Source organism: Rattus norvegicus, chromosome 12 (genome assembly GCF_021556685.1).
Source record: "Rattus norvegicus strain SHRSP/BbbUtx chromosome 12, alternate assembly SHRSP_T2T, whole genome shotgun sequence".
In the NCBI taxonomy this organism is placed as follows: domain Eukaryota; kingdom Metazoa; phylum Chordata; class Mammalia; order Rodentia; family Muridae; genus Rattus; species Rattus norvegicus.
Genome location: NC_141545.1, coordinates 52,685,603 through 52,708,708, shown reverse-complemented (window position 1 = coordinate 52,708,708; position 23,106 = coordinate 52,685,603). Strand labels below are relative to the sequence as shown.

General features: G+C 47.1%; 2 protein-coding genes across 5 annotated transcripts in view; one reads left to right on the top strand and one right to left on the bottom strand.

Moving 5' to 3' along the window:
- The window catches only part of Ttc28 (tetratricopeptide repeat domain 28), a 442,550-nt gene that overhangs the window by 108,307 nt on the left and 311,137 nt on the right, over window positions 1-23,106 (top strand). For 2 of the 4 annotated variants that reach the window (XM_087579750.1, XM_087579749.1), the window contains exon 1: window positions 16,518-17,243. The exons of the other annotated variants lie outside the window; for them this stretch is intronic. In XM_087579750.1, coding sequence (XP_087435876.1) covers window positions 17,217-17,243 — 27 coding nt within the window. In that variant the 5' untranslated portion in view covers window positions 16,518-17,216. Of the gene's footprint in view, window positions 1-16,517; window positions 17,244-23,106 lie in introns of those variants that run through there. 4 annotated transcript variants of the gene reach the window in all.
- Window positions 16,024-17,946, bottom strand: LOC148002380 (uncharacterized). Its single transcript, XM_087579751.1, has 2 exons — window positions 17,185-17,946; window positions 16,024-17,097 (listed from the first exon to the last, which is right to left on the bottom strand). Exons 1-2 carry the CDS (start codon window positions 17,640-17,642, stop codon window positions 17,022-17,024), a joined length of 534 nt encoding a protein of 177 aa, XP_087435877.1. The 5' UTR covers window positions 17,643-17,946; the 3' UTR covers window positions 16,024-17,021.

The following is a 23,106-nucleotide window of genomic DNA, read 5'->3' as shown; positions in this document are numbered from 1 at the left end:
TGGCCTCTGTCACACCACAGCTGGGTGTACATCTGGATCACAGCACAGCTGGGTGCACATTCAGTCTCTATCACACCACAGCTGGATGCACATCTGGATCACACCACAGCTGGGTGCACATCTGACTTCTATCACACCACAACTGGGTGCACATCTGGCCTCTGTCACACCACAGCTGGGTGCACATCTGACTTCTATCACACTACAGCTGGGTGCACATTCAGTCTCTATCACACCACAGCTGGGTGCACATTTGGCCTCTGTCACACCACAGCTGGGTGCACATCTGGATCACACCACAGCTGGGTGCACATTCAGTCTCTATCACACCACAGCTGGGTGCACATTTGGCCTCTATCACACCACAGCTGGGTGCACATCTGGCCTCTGTCACACCACAGCTGGGTGCACATCTGACTTCTATCACACCACAGCTGGGAGCACATCTGGCCCTCAGCCCCTGCTCACTACTTCTACCTCTTGGGCTCCATGACCAGAAAGTTCCATGTCCTCCTCAAACACCAACTGAGAAGTGAATGTTCAGACAGGAGCCAGGGGGAGCATCACATGTTCAAACCACAATAGCTCTCTGCATTTTTATGGGTTCATTAAGGTCTGGCCTGCATGCCTTCAAATCCAGCTTCTTGAAGTAGACAACCCCATGGCTTTTTGCAAAAACAGTAAAGCTGTGTCTTCATTCCTGTTGTGTGGCTCCAGAAACTTCATTCCAATTGGCAGTCAAGCTTGGCCTCCCCAGTCTGTGACATCCTTACTTTCTTCCTGCATGAACTTATCCTCTCTGGGTATTCTGAATAAATGTAATTGTATAACATGTACCCATTTCCTTTTAACCACAGGATAAAGGGATTCAAATCTAGAGATATCCCATTTTAACCAAACAAAATTGAGTATTCTACATTCTAGAGACCTGGTAAGATATGAAAAAGTCGGTGTGGTAGTGATCTCCCCAACTAGATGGGGCGGGGAGGTTCATGGAGCTGCTCTCATGAGAATTATTAGATTTGTAAGGAAGACCTCTTGGGAAGGGACAATGAGGATGAGGAAGGTCTTTTAAGTGCTGGGCATAGAGCTCAGTGCCACCTATTTGCCAATGAGGCACAGCCCATGCTTAGCCCTCAGCACTGGTAACCACCCCCAGGAGAAAGAAAGAAAATGGAGGAAAAAGAACCCACCCATGTCAGATATGGATTCTTACTTGTTTGTCTGACGTTTTGCAATAGAGCTTTACTCTACCCCGAGCTAGCCTCAGACTCATGACAGCTCTACTGTGCTACCCCTAGCTATTGACACTGAAAGTCATTTCTGGCATTCTGTGTCCCTGCCAGCAACTGTGTTCTGAGGCGTAGGCCAAAAGTGTGTTTTTGTTTGGTTGACTCATGTGCATCGTGAGTTCTGGTCCGCAAGTGCACTCAGCTGGGTGTGAAGCTCTGAACTGCCTTGTTATCTGACCAGTTCACTCACCTTTAGAGCAGGAGCACAAAGCTCTTTCTCTTGGCCAGAGTGGCAGCACTTTAAGAAATCTGCATATGAATGTTTTGACTGCCTCACTTAAGACAGCCTGTCAGCTTGGCAGCTCCAAGCCTGTTATTTCTGCATCTTCCCTTTTTCCACTCTCATGTTTTGACAAATAAGATTGTACGTTTGACAAGTGATTTCTAGTTCATCTAAGAATTTCAGAGTGTTTTAAGTGTGTTTATTAAACTTTCTGAAGACATCTTCTAGTCTTTGGTAGAAGAAATCTTCCTGATAAGAAGTGAGATAGAAAGTGATAGCACTGGCAATTAAAAACATGTTTTAGACAGTGATTATTTTTCTTTTCTTTCAGAATAATTATTACGCATTTTTTAGAAACATTTCTAATTTAGACCTGTTTTTGAATAATGCCCTGCTTCTCTCTCTCTCTCTCCCCTCTCCCCTCTCCCCTCTCCCCTCTCCCCTCTCCCCTCTCCCCTCTCCCCTCTCCCCTCTCCCCTCTCCCCTCTCCCCCCTCCTCCCCTCTCTCCCCTCTCCCCTCTCTCCCCTCCTCCCCTCTCCCCTCTCCCCTCTCCTCCCCTCTCCCCTCTCCCCTCTCCCCTCTCCTCCCCTCTGTCCCCTCTCCCCTTCTCCTCCTACCCTCTCCCCTCCCCTTCTCCTCCTACCCTCTCCCCTCCCCTTCTCCTCCTACCCTTTCCTTCCCTCTTCCCATTCCCTTCCCCCTCTCCCTCTACCTCTCCTCTTCTGTAGCCTAGGCTGGCCTGGAACTCACTGGCCTGGAACTCAGTGTTTAAAACAGAACTCATGGTGGCTGTCCATCATCGCCCTCCCTGGACTGAACTTAGAGGTGTAAGCCACCCCGACGAAAAGTCTTATTGCTAAAGCAAATTCTGTGTACTTACTATCATTATGTAACTGAAATTATAGCTCTTTGTTGTTGTTGTTTCACAGATATGTAATCATTACTGTGCTGGATAGTTTTATGTCAACTTGATACAAACTGAAGTCATTAGAGAGGAGGGAACCTGATTTGAGAAAATGCCTTCATGAGATTAGTCTGTAAGCCGGCCAGTAGGACATTTTCTTAGTGATTGACAGGGACGACCCAGCCCATTGTGGGTGGAGCCATTCTCCCCCACCCCCCCCCCCCCCTTCTGGTGGCTCTGGATTCTGTAAGAAAGCAGGCTGAGCAAGTCACAGAAAACAAAGCAATAAGCAGCACCCCTCCATGGACTCTGCATCAGCTCCTGCCTCCAAGTTCCTGCCCTGCTTAATGATGGACTACAATGTGGAAGTGTAAGCCAAATCACCCTTTTCTTTAAGCGACTTGCTTGGTCATGGTGTGTGATCATAGCAATATTAACCCTAACTAATACTTATGCTGGAACCTACCCCAAAGTCTCGATCCACAGTGATGAACAGTTACTACCTATAGAGCTTCCATTACAAGATAAATTATACCATTTCAAATTGATTGCTAATTTCATTATTTGAGATGGACTTTCACTATGGTTGTAAATGCCTGGGCTCAAATAATCCTCCTGTCTCAGTCTCCTAAGAGCTGTGACTGTAGGAATGTATTGAGGGGGCAAATGGTGGTCAATCTGGGAAACCAAAACAGACTTGAGTGCAAAAAAGAAAATGCCTGTTTTCCAGGAAGAAAATTGGTTGCAGCAGAAAGAAGGCAGGTATTGTGAGAATGAGGGTAAAAAGTCTAGAAAACAGGGAACGCATTGATCTTCTACTTCCGTTCTGTGTGTGTATGTATGCACATGGAGGTGTGTGATACGTGTGCATACATGTATGTGTGCACGTGGGTGCCTGTGTATGTCTGTGTGTTGTATATATATGCATGTGTGTGGTATGTGTGATACATATGTGTGTGGTATCTGTACATGTGTTTATAGTGCACATGGTTGATATGTGTGCATACATGTATGTGCCTATGTGTTCATGTGTTTGTGCATGTGTGTGGTTTGTATGCATGCATGTGTGTGTTTGTGTCTATGTGTGCATGTATGTGCTCATGCCTGTGTGTGTTTACACATGCATATGTGTATGGTATGTGTGCATGCATATGTGTGTGTATGTGTGTGTGTATGTGTTTGGTATCTGTATGTACATGTGTTTTCGGACATATGTGTTATGTGTGCATACATGTGTATGTGTGTATCTGTGTTGTATGTGCATATGGGTGTGTTATGTGTGCATGCATATATGTGTTCATGTGTGTGTACACATGTGTATGGTATGTGCACATGTGTGTTTTGTGTGTGTGTGTGCATCTGTGAAGGCCAAAGATTGATTTGCATGTCTTCCTTGCTCTCAAACTTCTTTACAAATTGACAATTATGTGCATGTATATATTTGTTTGGACCTTTCCCCCATTCTCTCCCTTGTTCTTCTCCCTCCACAACCTTTTCCTCTTCATGGGATTTGTTTTTGTAAACTTCTGAGTCTACTTAGTGTTGACTGCATGTGCATGATGTAGGCCAACGTCTAGGGCAGAGGGAACCCCTCAGAGGCCACATTCCTAAGACAGCTGACTCTTAGCATCACTTGCTAATAGCTCCCCAGCTAGGGGTGGGACCTCATGAGCCACTTCCCCATTTGTGTTAGTATGTCAGTTGGCTTGATCATGTGCAGGTCTTATGCATGTGAATAGCCTTTGAGGACACAGGTCCATGTGGAGATTTTTCCATCTTTCTCCGATACAGGTCCCTTCATAAACCTGGAGCTTGTTATTTGACAGCGAGCCTCTGGAATCTGCTCGTCTCTCACCTCCAGTGCTATGGCTCCAGGCCTACGCCACTGTGCCTAGCTTTTATAGAGGTGATCCTAACACAGAGACTCATGCTTTCACATAAATACTTTACACACTGAGCCATCCTCCAGCCCCTGGATTTTATTTTTTTGTGGAAGGTAATATTTACACCTGTCTTTAACTAGGAGAGTTGTGTGTCTGGTTCATGTTGCAGGGTCATTCTGCCATACGAAGAGGCCAGCAGAATGGAAGGTATGATAGTCAGGAGTCTGGATGATATTGATATTTGAAAGGGAATGTTGGAGAGCAATGAGAAGTGGTGGGATGTGTGTTAGATTTCATAGTGATACTGCTGAGACCTGGCTAAGGCCTTGGATATCAGCACAGGGAAGAGGGGTCAAGGTAACTGCAAAAGTTTCAGCCCAAACTACCGTTTGAATGAGCGGAGAGGCTGGCCACTGATGTGCTAGAGATCCCCTCAGCTCCCTGGAGGGGGAATTGACAACAGGGAAGGCAACTGTGCCTTGGAGCTCCCCAGCAGACTCGTGGGTGGTCCCGCAAGGAAGGTGTCCCTCTGTACAGATGAAATCAAAGATCTATGAGGAAGCAGAAAACAACTGTGATTATTTTAGTTTATTGAGTGCTCCTTGCGTCATTAAGAAATGAGGCTTAGTTAGGGCTGGAGAGAGAGCTCAGTGATTAAGAATATTGATTGCTTTTTTAGAAGACAAGGTTTGGTTTCCAGTATCCATCTGGTGCCTTTTAACCAGCCATCCATCAAAGTTCTAGGGATCTGACACTATCTTCTGGATTTCCTGACATGCAAATGGTACACAGACATACATGCAGGAAAAATACCACCATACAAATTGAAAAACAAAAGACAAGGCTGGTAAGTCAGGGTTAGAAAGTGGGTAGAGATCAGGGAGGCCGAGTAAAAATTTTGTTATTACGATGCCACAGTGTCCCTGTTGTATCAAGGATGTCAGAGCTGGAATTGTTCAGGCTGGAGCTGCAGTTGGACGCCACTCTGAGGGCTGAGAAGCTGAATTTGTCTTCTGTACGTTACGTCACTGCCATAGTTCTGCAAGAGAAATGAACCTAGGTATTGTGCCTTCATTCTAGACATGCGTTACCAAGGAACACTGACTGTCTTCACTTTTGAATGCTTCCATGACAGACAATGCCCCACACACCACCAAGAATCACACCATGTGGAAGTCTCCTAAAGCCAAGGATGTGAGTTGAGCAGCCTGCTCCACCTGCTGCCCCAAAAAGGAAAGCGATGTTTTTCACTGCTCGTTCAAGTTTTAGTTCTATGAAGTGTGTGTGTGTGTGTGTGTGTGTGTGTGTGTGTGTGTTTTGAGATAGCATCTTACTTCTCCCCAGGGCAGTTTTTGAGTTTCCTATGAGGCCTGAGCTAGTTCCATGATCCAGTCCTGTCTCTGCCCTCCCAGTGCTCTGGTGTCAGTCGTGTACCCCAAGCCCTGTCTCTGTCTTCCCCGTTCTGGTGTCTCAGTCATGTACCCCCAGTCCTGTCTCTGCCCTCCCAGTGCTGGGGTTTCAGTCTTACATCCCTAGTCTGGTGTCCTGGTGATAGCACTCTTCTGATAGTGGACTGACAACTTGCCAGAGAGATAAAAAAGCCTTTTCTAGCTATAGCAGCCATGTCACTGGCTGAACCTCAGGGAGGCAAGTGCTGGGCATCTCTGTTGGGTGCTTGTCCTGTGGTCCTCTGTTGAGTGCTTGTTCTGTGTCCTCTGTTGGGTGCTTGTCCTATGTTCTCTGTTGAGTGCTTATCCTGTGGTCCTCTGCTGAGTGCTTGTCCTATGTTCTCTGTTGGGTACTTGTCCTGTGGTCCTCTGTTGGGTGCTTGTCCTGTGGTCCTCTGCTGAGTGCTTGTCTTGTGTCCTCTGTTGGGCACTTGTCCTGTGTCCTCTGTTGGGCACTTGTCTTGTATCCTCTGTTGGGCACTTGTCCTGTGTCCTCTGTTGGGCACTTGTCTTGTATCCTCTGTTGGTTGCTTGTCCTGTTCCTATGTCCTCTGTTGGGTACTTGTCCTGTGGTCCTCTGATGAGTGCTTGTCCTGTGGTCCTCTGTTGGGCGCTTGTCCTGTGGTCCTCTGTTGAGTGCTTGTTCTGTGTCCTCTGTTGGGTGCTTGTCCTATGTTCTCTGTTGAGTGCTTGTCCTGTGGTCCTCTGTTGGGTTCTTGTCCTGTGGTCCTCTGCTGAGTGCTTGTCCTGTGGTCCTCTGTTGGGCGCTTGTCTTGTGGTCCTCTGTTGAGTGCTTGTCTTGTGTCCTCTGTTGGGCACTTGTCCTGTGGTCCTCTGTTGGGTACTTGTCCTGTGGCCCTCTGCTGAGTGCTTGTCCTGTGGTCCTCTGTTGGGCGCTTGTCTTGTGGTCCTCTGCTGAGTGCTTGTCCTGTGGTCCTCTGTTGGGCGCTTGTCCTGTGGTCCTCTGTTGGGCACTTGTCTTGTATCCTCTGTTGGTTGCTTGTCCTGTTCCTATGTCCTCTGTTGGGTGCTTGTCCTGTGGTCCTCTGTTGAGCGCTTGTCCTGTGGTCCTCTGTTGGGTGCTTGTCCTGTGTCCTCTGTTGGGTGCTTGTTTTGTGTCCTCTGTTGGGTGCTTGTCCTGTGTCCTCTGTTGGGTGCTTGTCCTGTGTCCTCTGTTGGGTGCTTGTCCTGTGTCCTCTGTTGAGTGCTTATCCTGTGGTCCTCTGTTGGGTGCTTGTCCTGTGTCCTCTGTTGGGTGCTTGTTTTGTGTCCTCTGTTGGGTGCTTGTCCTGTCGTCCTCTGTTGCAGTAACCAGGCAGACAGTCACTTGCCAAACATCTGCTCTTCTCACAGCTGTTTTTAAACTTTGGCGAACTCAGAGTAGACCTAGAAACAGTCTTCTACTAGGACGTGATACGAGACAGGATCTCACGTAGCTAGGCTGGCTTTAAACTTTCAATATTCTTTTCTCAACTTTCCAAGTACTGGGATTCCAGGTTTGTGCCATCATGTCTAGCAAGATGACACTTGTTTGGGTTTTTGGGGGGTGAGGGTTGGTTGGGTGGATTGGTTGCCTTGCTGCTTTTTAGTGTCTGTGGATTGCGTCACATGAGGACGTTCATAGAGACGGCTACTGCACTCTGTGTGTAGCTTCCCATACCCGGCTACTCTTCCTTTCCTCACATTCCAGCTCCCAGGAGCCCCTCTGCTCCTTAGATGATTTCACTTTCAATGTCATGTGATGTCATATGTGCATACATGATTTTATGCATCAGTATAAAATTTAGGAACCGTGAATGTAAGACAATGTGGCTTTTGTCTCCAGTCACATCTGTTTTTCTGCAAATGACACAAGTTCATTTTTTTATGAATGAAAAAAAATCACATCGTGTGTATGTAAAAAACCTTTCCTTTATTCCTCTGTGACAGACTGGGATGTTGGTTCTGTAGCTGTTCTGAGTAGGGCCGTAAGGACCTACAATGCACAAATACCCAGGAAGGATAAAGACCCAATGTTCTGAAACCACTACCGAATGTCCAGGGTGATGTCCTTCTGTTCTGACAGGGTGAGACCTCGAGCTTTTGTAGCCTTTGGGAGTGCTTGACAGTTGGGGTGCTTACAGCTTCCCTTCCCTGCACTTTGTGGGTTTCCTCAGCTAACCCAGGTCTCCGAGCTGATTTCTGTATATGTGTCTCCATAGCCTCCTCTCCTTGACCAGCTGTCCTGTCTTGTGCTGTGTGGTTTTGGGGCCTGTCTGAGGCTGCAGTGGGTCGTGAATTGTTCCTCCAGGCTGAAGCCAGGGCCATTGCGGGGCTCTGCCCCTTCCTGTGTTTCCTCCACAATTTCATTATTTTTTATGGCTAAAAAACAATTCCATTGTGAGTATAAACTGCCTTTTCTTTATCTATTCCTCATAACAGACTGGATGTTGGTTCCTTATCTGTTTTGAATAGAGCAGCAAGTTCTGGTGTGCAGGCACTGACATACATGCAGGCAAGACTAATGCACTTTCACTGTGTGATGCTATGTATTATCTGAAATGCTCTGAAAGCACTTTCCTCTGTGTTGTCCAGTCTCTTAGTCACAGCAGCCTAGCCAGTTCCTCTGTCATGGGCAACGGTGGGAATCACGGTGGGAAATGATGGCTCCACTGCAGCCCATGTACTGCTGCACCTCCTGCAGTCCATGGAGTTATTGCTGCATCACCTACAGCCCATGTGCTGCTGCATCCCCTGCAGTCCACATAGTTACTACTGCATCCCCTGCAGTCCCCATACTGCTGTATCACCCACAGTTCACATACTGCTGCATACCCTGGAGTCCACGTAGCTACTGCTGCATCCCCTGCAGTCCCCACACTGCTGCACCCCTGTAGTCCATGTACTGCTGCACCCCCTGCAGCCCATGTATTGCTGCACCCCCTACAGCCCACATACTGCTGCATCCCCTAGAGTCCACGTAGTTATTGCTGCACCTCCTGCAGTCCACATATTGCTGCACCCCTGCAGTCTATGTACTGCTGCATCCCCTGCAGCCCACATAGTTACTGCTGCATCCCCTGCAGTCCACATAGTTACTGCTGCACCCCCTGCAGTTCGTGTATGCTGCATCCCCTGCAGTACGTGTATGCTGCATCCCCTGCAGCCCACATACTGCTGCATCCCCTGTACTACCCACACTGCTGCATCCCCTGCAGTCCATGTAGTTACTGCTTCATCCCCTGCAGTCCATGTAGTTAATGCTGCATCCCCTGCAGTCCACATAGTTACGACTGCATCCCCTGTAGTCCACGTAGTTACTGGTGCATCCCCTGCAGTCCATGTAGTTACTGCTGCATCCCCTGCAGTTCGTGTATGCTGCATCCCCTGCAGCCCACATACTGCTGCATCCCCTGCAGTCCACGTAGTTACTGCTGCATCCCCTGCAGTCCATGTACTACTGCATCAGTACACACCCATAGCATGACAGGAAAGGAATTTAAAACCACACTCATACAGGCAGTACAGTAAACTGCAGTGGCAATAACTATATAAACATTCAGGCTTGTCCTTATAGTGATATGCTGCATATATGATCATGTATGAATATAATGAAACTCGCTGAAAGTGTTAAAAATTCAAACATAGCAAAATGACACAAGATCACACAGGCACCAAGGGATGGCTCTTGAGTTTGCTTCAGGCAATCTTATTGAAATAGCAATTCCTGTGTTAAGGACGTCAAGTAACTGTCCATCCTCTCTGGCCATGAAGACATCTGTAGTTTTTAGAAGAATACATGAAACCAGAAGGGCTGTCTAAAGCCTGCAGTCCTATCTAGCCCATGGGAGTCAGAAGCAGAAAGAACAGAGGTTCAAGGTTATCCTTGACTGCATACCTAGTTCAGACCAGCCTAGGATATAGGAGAACCTGTCCTCTCCTGCAAAGTAAAAATAAAACATTGTTAGATGGAGAGATGGCTCAGCAGCTAAGAGCACTGGCTGCCCTTTCTGGGTTCAATTCCCAGTACCTACATGGAGTTCACATCTGTCTGTAACCCCAGTTCCAGGGGACCGGAAACCCTCACACAGATATAAATGCAGGCAAAACACTAATGCACATAAAAGAAGAGTTGCTCAACATTCAAGCTGAGACTTCTCTCCTCTTCTTCTCCTTCTTCCTCCATGTATCCCCTGCTCCCCTTCCCCCATACCTCAGCCCCCTTATCTCTCTCATCTTGGTTCATGTTCCCTCCTTGGAGAACTTTTGTAAACCTAAGGTTTTATGTAATGTTACCATAGTTTTTATAGTTGTGCTTGTGAGTGTATGTATTGATCTGGATACTGACTTGTCAATTTTTCATGACCATCATCTATCATCGATGCCTTTCTATCTGTTATCTATTGCCTATCATTTGTCTACTGTCTCTATCCGTCTCTCTATTGCTTGTCTGTCTATCTTCTGTCTGTCCATCCATCCATCCATCCATCCATCCATCCATCCATTGCCTGCCTGTATGTCTGCTTGTCTATCTACCATCTGTCTGTCTGTCCATCCATATTCAGTCCACACCTCTTCCTCTTTGCCCCTGTTGCTGCATCTGTCAACTCAGTGCCTTGAACTCTACTGGTCTCAAGCTGAATTCAGTCTGCCTGTTCTTCCCGTCAACTACACTTTAATTAACAGAGTGTCTGTTGTTTCTGAAAGATGGTACCCATTTTGAGATAATCCTTAAATCCTTCCCTCTTGGCCCCCTCGCTACAGGCTCTCCTAAGAAGTCTCCCTTTCTGTTTGTGCTGCCCCCATTCAAGGCTGCTTCACTCCTTATTGATTTATTGCCACAGGAAGTTATTTGATCTTCTTGCTTTTATCGTTTACCTACTGTCTTTCAGAATATTTACAGGATTATCAACTAAACTCAAGATAGATTTGCCAGCAGCTTGTGTGAAGCCTTGTGCATGCTCATCATTGTAGGGTAACCCTGGAGTCAGGACAAAAGCTTTGGGTTCTGGCTGGCAACTGGAGCCTCCTTCCCATCACTGTGGGCACGTTTGCTGCACAGCGAGTTTAGCAACTCTTTTATTTATTTATTTATTTATTTATTTATTTATTTATTTATTTATTTAATTTTTTTGGAGCTGAGGACCGAACCCAGGGCCTTGTGCTTGCTAGGCAAGTGCTCTACCACTGAGCTAAATCCCCAACCCCTTAGCAACTCTTTATTTTTAGTTTCCTCTTCCTAAAATGGCAATGTTAATAGTCCTTTTCATGAGGAGATGATTTCATGTTATCTGTCCCTGTGCACATATATGTGCTTGTATATGTGCATGTATGTCATATGATTGTGTTTGTGTGTGTATGTGTGCGTGTTGTTTGGTGCGTACCTGTGCTTCTGTGAGGCACTCGCCTCATTTCGTTGAGGCAGGGCCTCTTCCTGAACCTGAAGGTTATACTTGTCAGCTAGGCTGGCAGCCAGCGAGCCCAGCAGTGCTCCTGTCTCCCACCCCAGTGCTGGGCTTAAGGGCTTGGGGGCCGCACTCTGAGATGTCAACCCTGTTTCCCATACTTGCATAATAATTGCTTGACTACTGAGAGGCCTCTCCGGTACTAAGATGATATAATTTCAAGGAAATAAAATAATCATCTGAAATGTTTTAGCCATGAATATACTCAGTGAATGATAACTGGTATTAGTCATACTCTGTGAGTGGTAAACTAGTATTAGCAATACTCATTTGTAGCATTCCTAGCTATCTATACTGTTTTTAAAAACGAATTTTTCTTTTAAGTCATCTGTGTGTGAGTGTGCACAGGTATATATGGACCCCATCTTCAAGTATTATTTCTTAGATGCCACTCACCTTGTTTTATGCAGCAGTGTCACTCACTGGGACCTGGGGTTTTCTGAGCAGGCTAGGCTGGCTGGCCCAGGTACCTCAGGGAGTCTCATGACCCCCCCACAGTGACCAGGGTTCTGAGGATCAAACTCAGGTCCAGATCCTTTGGCCAGTGAGCTGTCTTCAGCCCTGCCCCTTTTTACTTTAGGCAGGTAGCCCACATTGACCTCCAAACGCATGCCTCTGCAGGCTGCGTTCTCCCTCACAGGACTGCAGTGTAGTCCTTGCATCTTAGGGTCCAGACCTAGTGGACGACTTGCTAATGTGGCCACATTACTGGCCATTCGGGCTTGGGCTCCTCACTGGGTCTCCTCACTGCTACTCAGCCTCCTTCTGCCTTTTGAAAGAATGCTGTGGCCTGTCCTGTGGAAACTGCTCCAGCAACCACAGTTGGAGTTAACCATTCCTGGGCTCCCCTATCCTAATGACACAAGCGCCTCACAGTCCCTGTGCCCTCAGGCTTGCCAAGAATGGTCAGGCACTGATGGCTGCTGCCCTTAGGTCTGCACTTCCTTCCCTACCTCACCTGACTGCTGTGCCTCCTGCCGAACATCATCATCCTTTCAGCCTTGGAGGGAGGTGCATAGCTAAGCCCAGCCCCTCCAGAGTTGCCGCCAATGGGAGGTGGTGAGAGAGGGACATCAGAGGACAGGCAATCTCTGCAGCCAGGGGGCGTGCGGCTCACTGCTGAACTGCCAAGTTACAATAGTTCCTTAGCAAAGCAAGGCTTTCACATTTCTAAAGCATCCGATTGCACAGACTGTCACTGACAAAATAAACTTTTTAGTATCAGATACACTTTTACTGATGTCCCTTAACTTTACACCACTTTGGGGGTCTTTAGGAAAATTTCCATATTCTCCAAACTTAGCTCCCCACTGTGTTTAGTTGTCTGGTTTAAAGCACAGTACAGATGAGTATGAGGTGAGCATTTCAGTGTCACCCTGTACAGGCACCTGCCCTCGGTCAGCGTGACACGTGCCGGTCCTCACAAGTCCCTGCCCACGGTCGGGGTGACACCTATCAGTCCATGTTAAATGTGTCGGTCCTGACTGACTCCTGAAGAGTGTGACAGCAATACTGACGGGTGTGTTCTTACCCCTGGCTTATTTCTGTTCAGGTGTGCATAGACAAGTAGTTATTGAAGTGAGTAGTGTTCGCTAGACTGTCGTGAACCATCTGTGTTTAGGGATGTGATTTGCAAAATTTTATGTTAAAAAGTCAGTAGGTTGGGCTTTTGAGTCTTGGAAGCGGTGATATCAATGGGTGTGTAGGTAATTTTGACCTGTGGTAACTTAATTCCTAGTGATGCAAATATATTGGCATAATGGAAGCCTATGGTTATCTCAGGTGTAAATATCAATTTACCTTCTATTATATTAAGCATAGTAAATAAGATATAAAGAAGAAAAATATAAAAGATTAAGTATGGTGTTGATATGTGTAGGTTTCTAGTTAATGGTCCTCTATTAAATGAAATCTAAAACAGTTCCCAGTCTTCGGGGGAAGAAATCCCACACAGATTACGGATATGCGGCACACAGGGAAGATATCTAAACAATTAGAATACATAATAAAACTTTGGATCATTCTGATGTAATTGGGTTGATTCAATCTTGGCACGCATGTTTTGGTTGGCTTATTTGAATGTGTTGGGAGAGTTCTGAGCAAGAGGAAATGAGGAAGTTTGTAGTTCCTCCTGACAGATTACCGGCTTCACCAAGAACCCTTACCACCTGCTCCATCCCCAGACCCTTGGACTGAAGCTTCAAGTCCTCATAACTCCCTTTCTTTTAGACGGAGTTTTCATGTATGCATTCCACTAGCCACTCCTGTCTGAAAATGCGTGTTAGATAGAAAGTCAAAAGAAATGTCCCTTTACCCCTAGGGCCACCACCAGCCACTCATATCTCTAGGAGGAGCCAGGACTCTAGGTCTTTCTTTGCTGTCGACTTGGGATGTGGCCTTGGATGTGGATGTGGCCAGGTCATGGAATGACTCTGGGCTTTAGACTTGTTATCTGTCAGAGTCATAACAAGCCTTTTAACTCCGCACGTAGTTTTAAAAAGTTACAAAACCCTAATAAAATCAGTTATTTCCTATGTATTAGGTAGAGTAAAACTAATATTCTAATATTAATTTGGGCTGGGCATGATACATGCCTGTAATTCCAACAATTTGTTAGGCTCAGTTAGGATGATATCCTGAGCACAGGCATTAAAGGTCAGCCTGGAACCCCATCATTCTCTCTCTCTGTCTCTGTGTCTGTCTGCCTGCCTGTCTCTCTCTCTCTCTCTCTCTCTCTCTCTCTCTCTCTCTCTCACACACACACACACACACACACACATACACACACACACACACAGAGACAGACATAGAGACAGACACACACAGAGAGACATAGAGACATAGAGAGAGAGAGAGAGAGAGAGAGAGAGAGAGAGAGAGAGAGAGAGAGATATTCTGCTTCAGCTGTGTCCTTTCTTACTGTTAATTTTTTCAGTGATTTGTCTTCTATACAGTACACTCTGATTTTGGTTCCAAGAACAAACTGCCTTGTCCTCCGTAGGAAGTAGAATGGAGTCTCACTCATTCACCATCCTTTTCTATTCTCCATTCATTCTTGTTTTGTTTTGATTTTGATGGGTGTCTCCTGTTGGAACCCAACTGGCCTGGAACTCACAGGCATCAGCAAGAATTCAAACGTGTTGTCTAGGAAGGAGTTACAAGAGCTCATAGATTAGATGTGGGGAACATTGTGGCAGGAGTCTGTGATCTTGGGAACATAGTGATGTCATGGACAGAAGCTAGGGCTGTTGGGAAGAGAGCTGACTCTAGGAAAGTCAGTAGGGAATTTTTAGTTCCAGTGGAATACGGATACAGAGTTGCCAGAACAAGTTACGTATTTCACAGTGCACTGAGAATGCTGGCTTTCTCTGTAGCTGAAGTCATGACTTGGAGCAGCCTCTTCCTCATATTTGGAGCACCCAGAAAGGGGTTGACAGGAGGTACAGTGATGACGAGGGGTATGCAGAGGACAGAGAGATCCCTGAGTGAGTGAATGTGTGCTTTGACATGGGCACAGCCTTGTCAAAGGGCACACGGTCTCAGGGTCAGAGAGTTGGCAAAGCCTTCTCAGGGAAACTTGAGTTCAAGTGTTGATGGTGTGTACAGAAAAGCTTTCCACAAAAGCTTTCTCCTCTGGCTTGTTAAGGCTTGAAGACTGCTCCCTGCAAAGACTGCTCCAACAACATTGCTAGCTGTGTCTCCTTGGTCCCGTGCACACCATAGATCCTGCCTCCTTGCTCCTCTATAGTAACCTCCCCTCCTTGTTCATCTGAATGCAGTAACCTCACCTCTGTTCAACTCCAGATACTAAACATGCTGAACTTCCAGGGTGCTGAGGTTTCTCCATTAGAGATTCCAGACCATCTGATCCCAGGTGTCCGTCTATCTGTCTTTTCTTCATTCCCTCACCACCCCATGTACAAGGACAGGGCAGGGCTATGAGGCATGTAGCTGTGGGGTTCAGTGTGTCATGACCCAGGCTCGGGAGTCAGGTCCTGTAGGTCTGACTTCCAGTCCTCAAGCTCTGTGTGTGTTTCAGTTGAGCAGCTAACCTCGTGTGAAAGGTGGAGTGAGAGAGATCTGTGTGGCCACTGAGGTCGACTCTCAATTGTTTTGTGTGTTTCAGTGAGTGACACCCGTGCCTGCATCAGATTTCCTGCATAAGCTAGTTCTGATAGTGCATAGGAATGTTGGATGCAGTTAATAGTGTGTGCACCTCTAGTGCCAGTTATATCAGCATCTCCCGAAATAGCCTTAGGGTGGAATGGCAGGTGATAGGTATGTTGGATAATAAATGATAATAGTATTATATAGTATTTTGTACTCATAGATCAATCATCTATAAGATGGAATTATTACACAAAGAGGAATAAAACAGTCCATCTATATCTGTTTATCATCTCATCTATCTATCTATCTATCTATCTATCATCTATCTGCCATCTATCTATCTATCTATCTATCTATCTATCATCTATCTGCCATCTATCTATCCATCCATCCATCCATCCATCCATCCATCTATTTGGCTTTTCAAGATAGGTTTTTTTGAGACAGGGTTTCTCTATGTAGCCCTGGCTATCCTGGAACTCACTCTGTAGCCCTGGCTGGCCTTAAACTCTGACATCCTTCTGCTTCTGCCTCCCTCGTGCTGGGGATTAAAGGCGTGTGCCACTAATGCCAGGCTGCAGTATTTTATAGTAGTACAATTAATGCTACTCAGTCTGTCAGCAGGCTGAAGTGGAAGGATGGATGGATTGACATCACAAGTTACCTATATAGTGAGACTCTGTTAATCTTTAAAAGCAATTTAATTTAGAGAAGGAATAAAATCTATATTTAAGTTTATTTGTGGTAAAGTTTCTGATTAATTTTTCTTGTTCGAGATCTCAAATCTTTTCTTTAAATCAGAATTTTTATAGCTTTTTAAAAAATCATTTATTATTTATTTTATTTACGTTTTAAGTGCATTTGCTTGTATGAGTTTAGGTGCACAGTCATATGCAGGAGTCAGTGGAGGTCAGATCCCCAGGAAGTGGCGTGGCCTCTGGGAACAGGTCCTCTGTACAGTTAGCCCCGCCGCCATCTCTCCAGCCCCTCTGTGCAAGTTTGATTTGGACTCTTGCCCCTTTTATTTCTCCGTGTAGCTCACCCAAATATAAGAATTCTTGAGAGGTTTCCGAGCCGGCCTGTGGACGCCTATGGAACTGTAGCTTCACTTTTTTGCTGTGCGGTAGATGTCGTGGCACTAAGACCCAGAAACTCTGTGCTCTGTGTGGCTGGAACTGGGCTGGCTGTGCTCACACCGAAGGGAAGGAAGTCATTAGTGCAGACTGAGCCGTGGAGTTAGGGTCTTGCAGGATTTCCTTCCAGCCTTTCCCCACGTAGGTTCTAAACACACAAACCAAGTTTTCCTACTGACTGTGTTCAGGGAAGGTGGACATTTCGGATGGGCAGATCCGATCCCAAGTTGTCTAAGAAGCAGAAAACTGCGCAAAGAAGCTCTGATTACAGATCTTTGGAATTTTCTTTGCTAAATTTTTACAAACGAGAAATACACCCAGAATTTTGGGAATTGCTCCAGGCTGCGTGTGAGGGTTTGATTGCTTGTCTAATCTTTTTCTTTTTTTGAGAAGAGGAGAATTCGCCAAGAGGGGCTTGGATGGCAGGAGCCCGGCCAGGTTTCTGTGGCAGCTTCTGCTGTTGGTCTCTGCTCTGAGGGGTCTGCGGCCCATCGGAGAGCTCCTTCCTGGAGCCTTTTCGCAGGCGCGGGTCAGGGAACATGCCCCGTTCCGGCCCGGGCGCGCCGTTGGCCGCCGGGACGTCCTAGCCCCGTGGGAGAGTGAGTGTGGTGGCCGCGGTACTTCGCGCTGAACCGAAGACGAAGACTGTCCGTCCTATCCTATCCGGGAAAGAACGAGGGGGTTCAAGGAGGCAGCATGACTTGCAGTCGCCGCCGCCCTGCGTCTGCCCCCAGTCCCCAGCCCACCTCTTGATGCGTCCCGGGTCGGCTGTACAAATATGATGAAATGGCAGCCCCGGAAGAAGGTGAGTGCGCCGACGGCAGCGGTGGGGCTGGCGGGGAGGGGGCCCCGTGGGACCCCGAGGCCATCTGGGTCCGTGCGCCCACCGCCCGCCAAGTTCTCGCCTCCGGGGGCGCGAGGCCCGGCGGGGTGACAGCTGAGCCTCAGCCCCGCGTGCTGGCCCGGAGCAGCGGCTCGCCCGCCCCGCTAGGCCCGCAGGTGGGCGTCGGAGCGCCCCCTGCCCCTCGGGGACCGGCGTCCGGGCCGCTGGCAGCCGCTTCCCCTGGGCCCCGCTGGGGGGCGGGCAGCCCCGGAGCGAGCGCGGAGCAGCTCCCCGCGACCGCCCGGCCTCTGGCGCCAGGGCTGCGGCGGGGCGGCTGCGGGGACCCGCGGCCGCGTGGGCGAGTGCGGGCGCGCCGGCCATTGTGCGCCGCGTGGTGTGTGCATCGATCGTGGGCAAGGGGGAGGGGGTACTTTGCTTTTTGCAAGATTATTTCCTAATATGGCTCCTTTGTTGAGAACCGGAGGAAAAAACATCTAGTGGTTCTATCAAAATAAATTGCTATTGGTCCCCGAAATAACGTTTCTAAATGTGGGACCGGTCCCTTCCTTGGGACACAGAGGGAGAAAGACAGCTTTCTTCAAGTTCTTGGCAGCTGTGTGTTTGGCCAGGGTTCCCCTTTGCAAACTTGCCTGACTGCCACTCTTAGGTTAACACAGCGGTTTACAGCATAGCGGGACTTTCCCTTCAATACCTCATTTGGCCATGGTTTTTATTGACATTCTTCCGAAGGAAAACACAGCGAACTGAATGTGCTGTGCCCCTCCCCAGCCGTGACCTGTCTCTGCTAGCAGCTGTCTGGTGTTTCACTCAAGTAGCTAAACTGGTTCTTTCTTTGTGCCATGATGTGTGATGTCGAGTTTGACATCAGAGCTGAAATAGAAATCATGTGTGAAGTACTGAGACGACACGGCGCTGGTTTGACTGCCAGGGAGCCGAGCAGACCGGGCTTCATTATGGCCCCACGAATGCAAAGGTTTTCTTTGGTATCCAATTGATTCGATTTTATCCAGTGGCAGTTGTTTCTACCTCAGCCCAAAGGCAAAATCACTCACATATTTGTTAGGTTCTTATCAAAGGGCTCCGTTCAACTAGATTGGTATAAGAGGTTTGTGAACTCCCCACCCCCACCCCCATGAGAACACAGGAAAACCCCATATAATCAAACATCTTAAACAGATGCTGCATAGTCCTAGAATCTTCTACGTTTGTGTAATCTCCGTGAGTAGTTTAGAGATCTCTACAAACTGTACATCACAAATGCCTGCTTTTCCTATTTTACCCAACATGTAGTAACTCATATGGTTATGTCACTGAAAACCCCTCTGGGTACCGGTATTGCCTGAACCAAGGAAGTATTATTCTTGGCAGCTAGGTGGATTTCTGGACTCTGGAAGATTCTGTTTCAAGTGTTAGGATTCACTGCGGTATTTACTCACTGCGATGCTTAGATGGCTATACCAGAGACTCTGTTTATTTTCTGTATTCAGTCACAAGGCATCATGGTGTAAGGATTCAGATATCAATCTGGAGAGCTCATAGAAGCCGAGCTGTCCGAGTCTGTGTCGTTATTCGTTGGTGCTTGAGAGCAATTCTTGTACACTGAAAGTGAAAGCTACCTTGGGAAAGATGCTATTCAACTCCAGTAGGCACCACCAACCCTTTAGCAGACTCTGAATTTTCTCAGTCCTGCCAGAATACTCAAGTGATCATACCATTGCCATGGTTTCTGCCTGCCTCTGTTAACACATTTGTAGTGGTACAGCTACATGTCAGGTGTTTTACCAAATTGATCCATAAAGAATATCCACACCCCACTTGAAGAGTGGTAGCATACTGTGACCTGAACAGAGCTAGGGAGAGCACCCACAGATTTGTACTGCCAGCCACCTTCCCATCTAGCCGCTAAGGCTGATTGGTGGTTTGGTATCTTGCAGTCTTGTCCGTCACTACTAGTTTGGGCTTTTTTGAATTCTGGGTTTCTAGGTTCACTATCATTTCTGGATTTCTTTGTTTCTAGCTGAATGTGGAGCTGAGGGTTCATTGACTGAAGGGGAATTCTTCCCACTATTAATTTGATGGATTAAACACCAAGACAAAGTTTATGAGTGTGTAAGTATGCAGTATTCTATTAGTGTCAGATCATCTTCTTACAAAGGAGGCTTCCAACGTGATTGATCATGGCCACAGCACATCAAGCCACACCAAGCACACCAGGATGAGTCTCAGTGGACCTTCCAAACATAACAGATCTCTCGCTGAGAGTTTAGCAGTTTCCCCAAAAGCAAGATGCATAGGAGTCTGCAGACTGCTTATTATCTCCAGACCCAACACATTTTATATATTAAATATGAACAGGTTTTTCTTCACTAACCACACTCCAATTAGTTTTTTAATTAAAAATGCAGGATTCTGAATGGTTGCCCAGGTCTCGTGGCTGAAATGATATCTTACATCATTCATGTAGCACGCAACATTTTTTAAGGCACCTGCTGTATGCCAGGCACCCCTGGTTGGTCTACATCTGTTCAGTTCTTACCTAGTAAGGAAAGGGTGTGTTACTTGAATTCCACAAATAAGGGGACTGGTGTAGAGAGGGGATTTGACTTGCTGGGATTGACAGCATCCGGAGCGTCAGGGGGAGGGGGCTTCAAAAATGGATGGAGCCAGGTCTTAGGTGAACTTTCTTCTTCCAGTCCAAGGACCATTACCAGGATGCCACCTCTATCCCTCACCCCCTGCCCTCTTGGAGGAGCACAGAGACTTAGCTACCTGGGAAGTGTAAGCATTCAGTCTCTGCCACAGAGTATAAGTAGATTCTGGCTTTTGAGGTTGTTCATTTTTTTGGCTGGGATCTTCTCTTTCTCCCTGTAAATATGGTGTTTATCTGGCCTCCTTGTAGAGTTATAGCTCCTTATGTTCAGGGACCATATCTCTTTTGGTCTCAAGAATAATACAGTTGCTTAACAAATGTTTCTTTTATGTAAGAGGAAATAACTGCCCCTTGTGTCCCTACTCTGCTTCTTCAGTCCATTTGCTCCTAGGTTTGTCTCTCATGGCTTATTTGAGTGCCCCAGCATCTTGCCATTGGCTTCCAACCCTTACAGACAACATCAGAAAGGGGGCAGCCACTCTCCACAGAATCTCCCTGGAAGTCATGATTAAGACAGACGAGTTTAAGATGAGGTACCAGCCTCAGTACCCGAACTCGCTCTGGTATTGTGCTTGTTTGATTTAGGCAACCTAATTGGCCTTGCAGAATGCCCTGTGCCCTGTTCTTTTTTAATTTATTTATTGTTTTTATCTTGTATTTGCCAAAGTGATAGTAATCAGAATGCCGGTCTCGGAGGAACATGTTTGCTTACCACTCTGAAGAGATTTCTGCTTTCCAAATCCAAGGATTAGTGTCAGATAGCACTGTGTCAATAAGACTCCAGTGTGAACGTCAGGAAGTCCCTCTGATTGGATTTCTCCATTGGTTGTCTAATGTTATTGTACTCTTCACGCATAATAAACGATTATTAATAGGAATGTGTCATATAAGCTACATTAATTATGTAATTTGAGAGTCTTATGGTGTGTTTATCTTGTTATAGTCGTCACCTTAATAAAGTATGAATCTGGCTTTACTTATCTGGTTTACTTAAGCACACAGAGTAATGAGCCTCATTGTGACATTTCCCTTCTTCTGCTATGCTGGTCTTATTTGCTTCCCACCCTGCATTCTCTCGGTGCCTTGCTTCTTGCGACTTTTCTGTCGGAGCTCCACTGGGCAGCTCCTGTGAAGGATTGCACCCTGCAGAGCTGTGTCTTGCGATGCCATGACTTGTATGAAAGAATATGTCACAGATCCCTCCCTACTCTGTCTCTGTGATGGAGTATTGAGTTTTCATTAAAGTACAATGTTAATTTCAAATTTTAACACATTTCTGCTTTATATTTAGTGTTTTGTTGTTTATTACCTAGTGCGGTCTTTTGAGTAGGTATGGCCCCCATCCATTCACGTGTTTGAATGCTTGGCCCTCAGGGATTGGCACTGTCTGGAGGTGTGGCCTTGTTGGAGTGGGTGTGGCTTTGGTAGAGTGGGCATGGCCTTGGTGGAGTGGGTGTGGTCTTTGTGGGAGTGGGTGTGGCCTTGTGGGAGCAGGTGTGGTCTTTGTGGGAGTGGGCGTGGCCTTGTGGGGGTGGGCTTTGAGACCCTCCTCCTAGCTGCCTGAGAGAGTCAGTCTTCTAGTGGTCTTCAGATGAAGATGTAGAACTCATAGTTCCTTCGCCAGCACCATGTCTGCCTGTACTCTGCCATGCTCCCCGCCTTGATGATTATGGACTGAACCTCTGAAAGTGTAAATCAGCCCCAGTTAAATGTCTTCCTTGGTAAGAGTTGCCACGGTCATGGTGTATGTTCCTAACCACTTATGAATTCTTCGCAGTCAATATCACTGTCACTCATCACAGGACGCGGCTTGCTTAGTGGTGGCAAGTCACGTTAGAAGTCTTCTGCAGATCTCCTTTCATGGTCCCTGCAGCCTGGAGACCCTGGCTCTGATGCTGGCTGCTCCCTTGAGTTGTGTCCCTGGGAGTCATTTAATCTCTCATGTCTGTCCTCATAGAGTTTATCACCCTGGAGCTACTGTAAATGGCAGACTAATATTTTCCTTTTTTAGCCTCTTCTCTCTTTCTTCTTTTCTTCTCTTTCAAGTAACTGTGAGAAGACACATATATGCTTACACTACTGACCTTGTTAAAGCCCTGACCTCTCTCCATGCTCTGGGGGAGGCACACAGTGGAGTAAGCCCATCCTAAGCTGGTCAGGGTCAGGATAGTAGAGAAGACATAATGTGGCTTGTCACTTGCTCTCCTCCTTGCCCAGAGGCCACAGGGGTTCTTAGTGGTGTCCATTCATCATACAAGTTCACCCTCATTGTCTTGTTCGGAACTGCAGCGTCTACCACTCGACTCTACCACACGACCGCGCTTGCGGTAAAGTCTTTTTTTTTTTTTTTTTAAGATTTATTTATTATATATAAGTACACCGAAGCTGTCTTCAGACACACCAGAAGAGGGCATCAGATCTCATTACAGATGGTTGTGAGCCACTATGTGGTTGCGGGGAATTGAACTCAGGACCTCTGGAAGAGCAGTCAGTGGTCTTAACCGCTAAGCCATCTCTCCGGCCCCAGCGGTGAAGTCTTACTAAACAAGAAGAACCTGGAAACAAATGGCTGCACTGTGACTTCTTCACTGATGAGCAACACTCTGAAGCTGCACTGTGGCGAGGACCCAGCTGTGCTCCACAGCAGCTCCTGTGACCAACGATGTCACCTTAGCAATGTGTCAGCACTGCAGTTTCACTGTCGCACAACCATGCCTGGCAGTCTAACTGGATATCACTCACTAGCTTCTCTCCTATCCTGAGAATTTCCTTCCTGCCTCTCCTGTTCCCCGTCCTCTTCCTGCTCCTCCTGCCCCACACTCCCCTTGCTCTTCCTCCTATTCCCCATTCTCTCCTGTTCCCCCTCCTCCTCCTCCTTCCCCCTCTTCCTCCCCCTCTTCCTCATCCTCTCCTCTCCCCCTCCTGCTCCTCCTTCTCTTTTGTTTTGTTTTGTTTTGTTTTGTTTTGTTTTGTTTTGAGATAGGACCTCATTTGCTGGTCTGGACCTTACAGAGCTCCCCATGCCTTTGCCTGCTGAGTTTCCTCATATTAACTCATCAGTTTTTCTTGTCATTGGTTTTATTGTGGAGCTCGCCTTCCGTTTGGCAGTTCTGTTGCTGGGCATCATGGGCCGTGCCCTCCTTTGCCCTTCTCCATGTAAACCACAGTGCTGGC

Coding starts and splice junctions, on each gene's coding strand:
- LOC148002380 (XM_087579751.1), bottom strand. CDS start 17,642: ATGGCCGGCGCGCCCGCACTCGCCCACGCGGCCGCGGGTCCCCGCAGC. Junction 17,098..17,184: donor GACCCGGGACGCATCAAGAG/GTGGGCTGGGGA, acceptor TTTCCCGGATAG/GATAGGACGGACAGTCTTCG.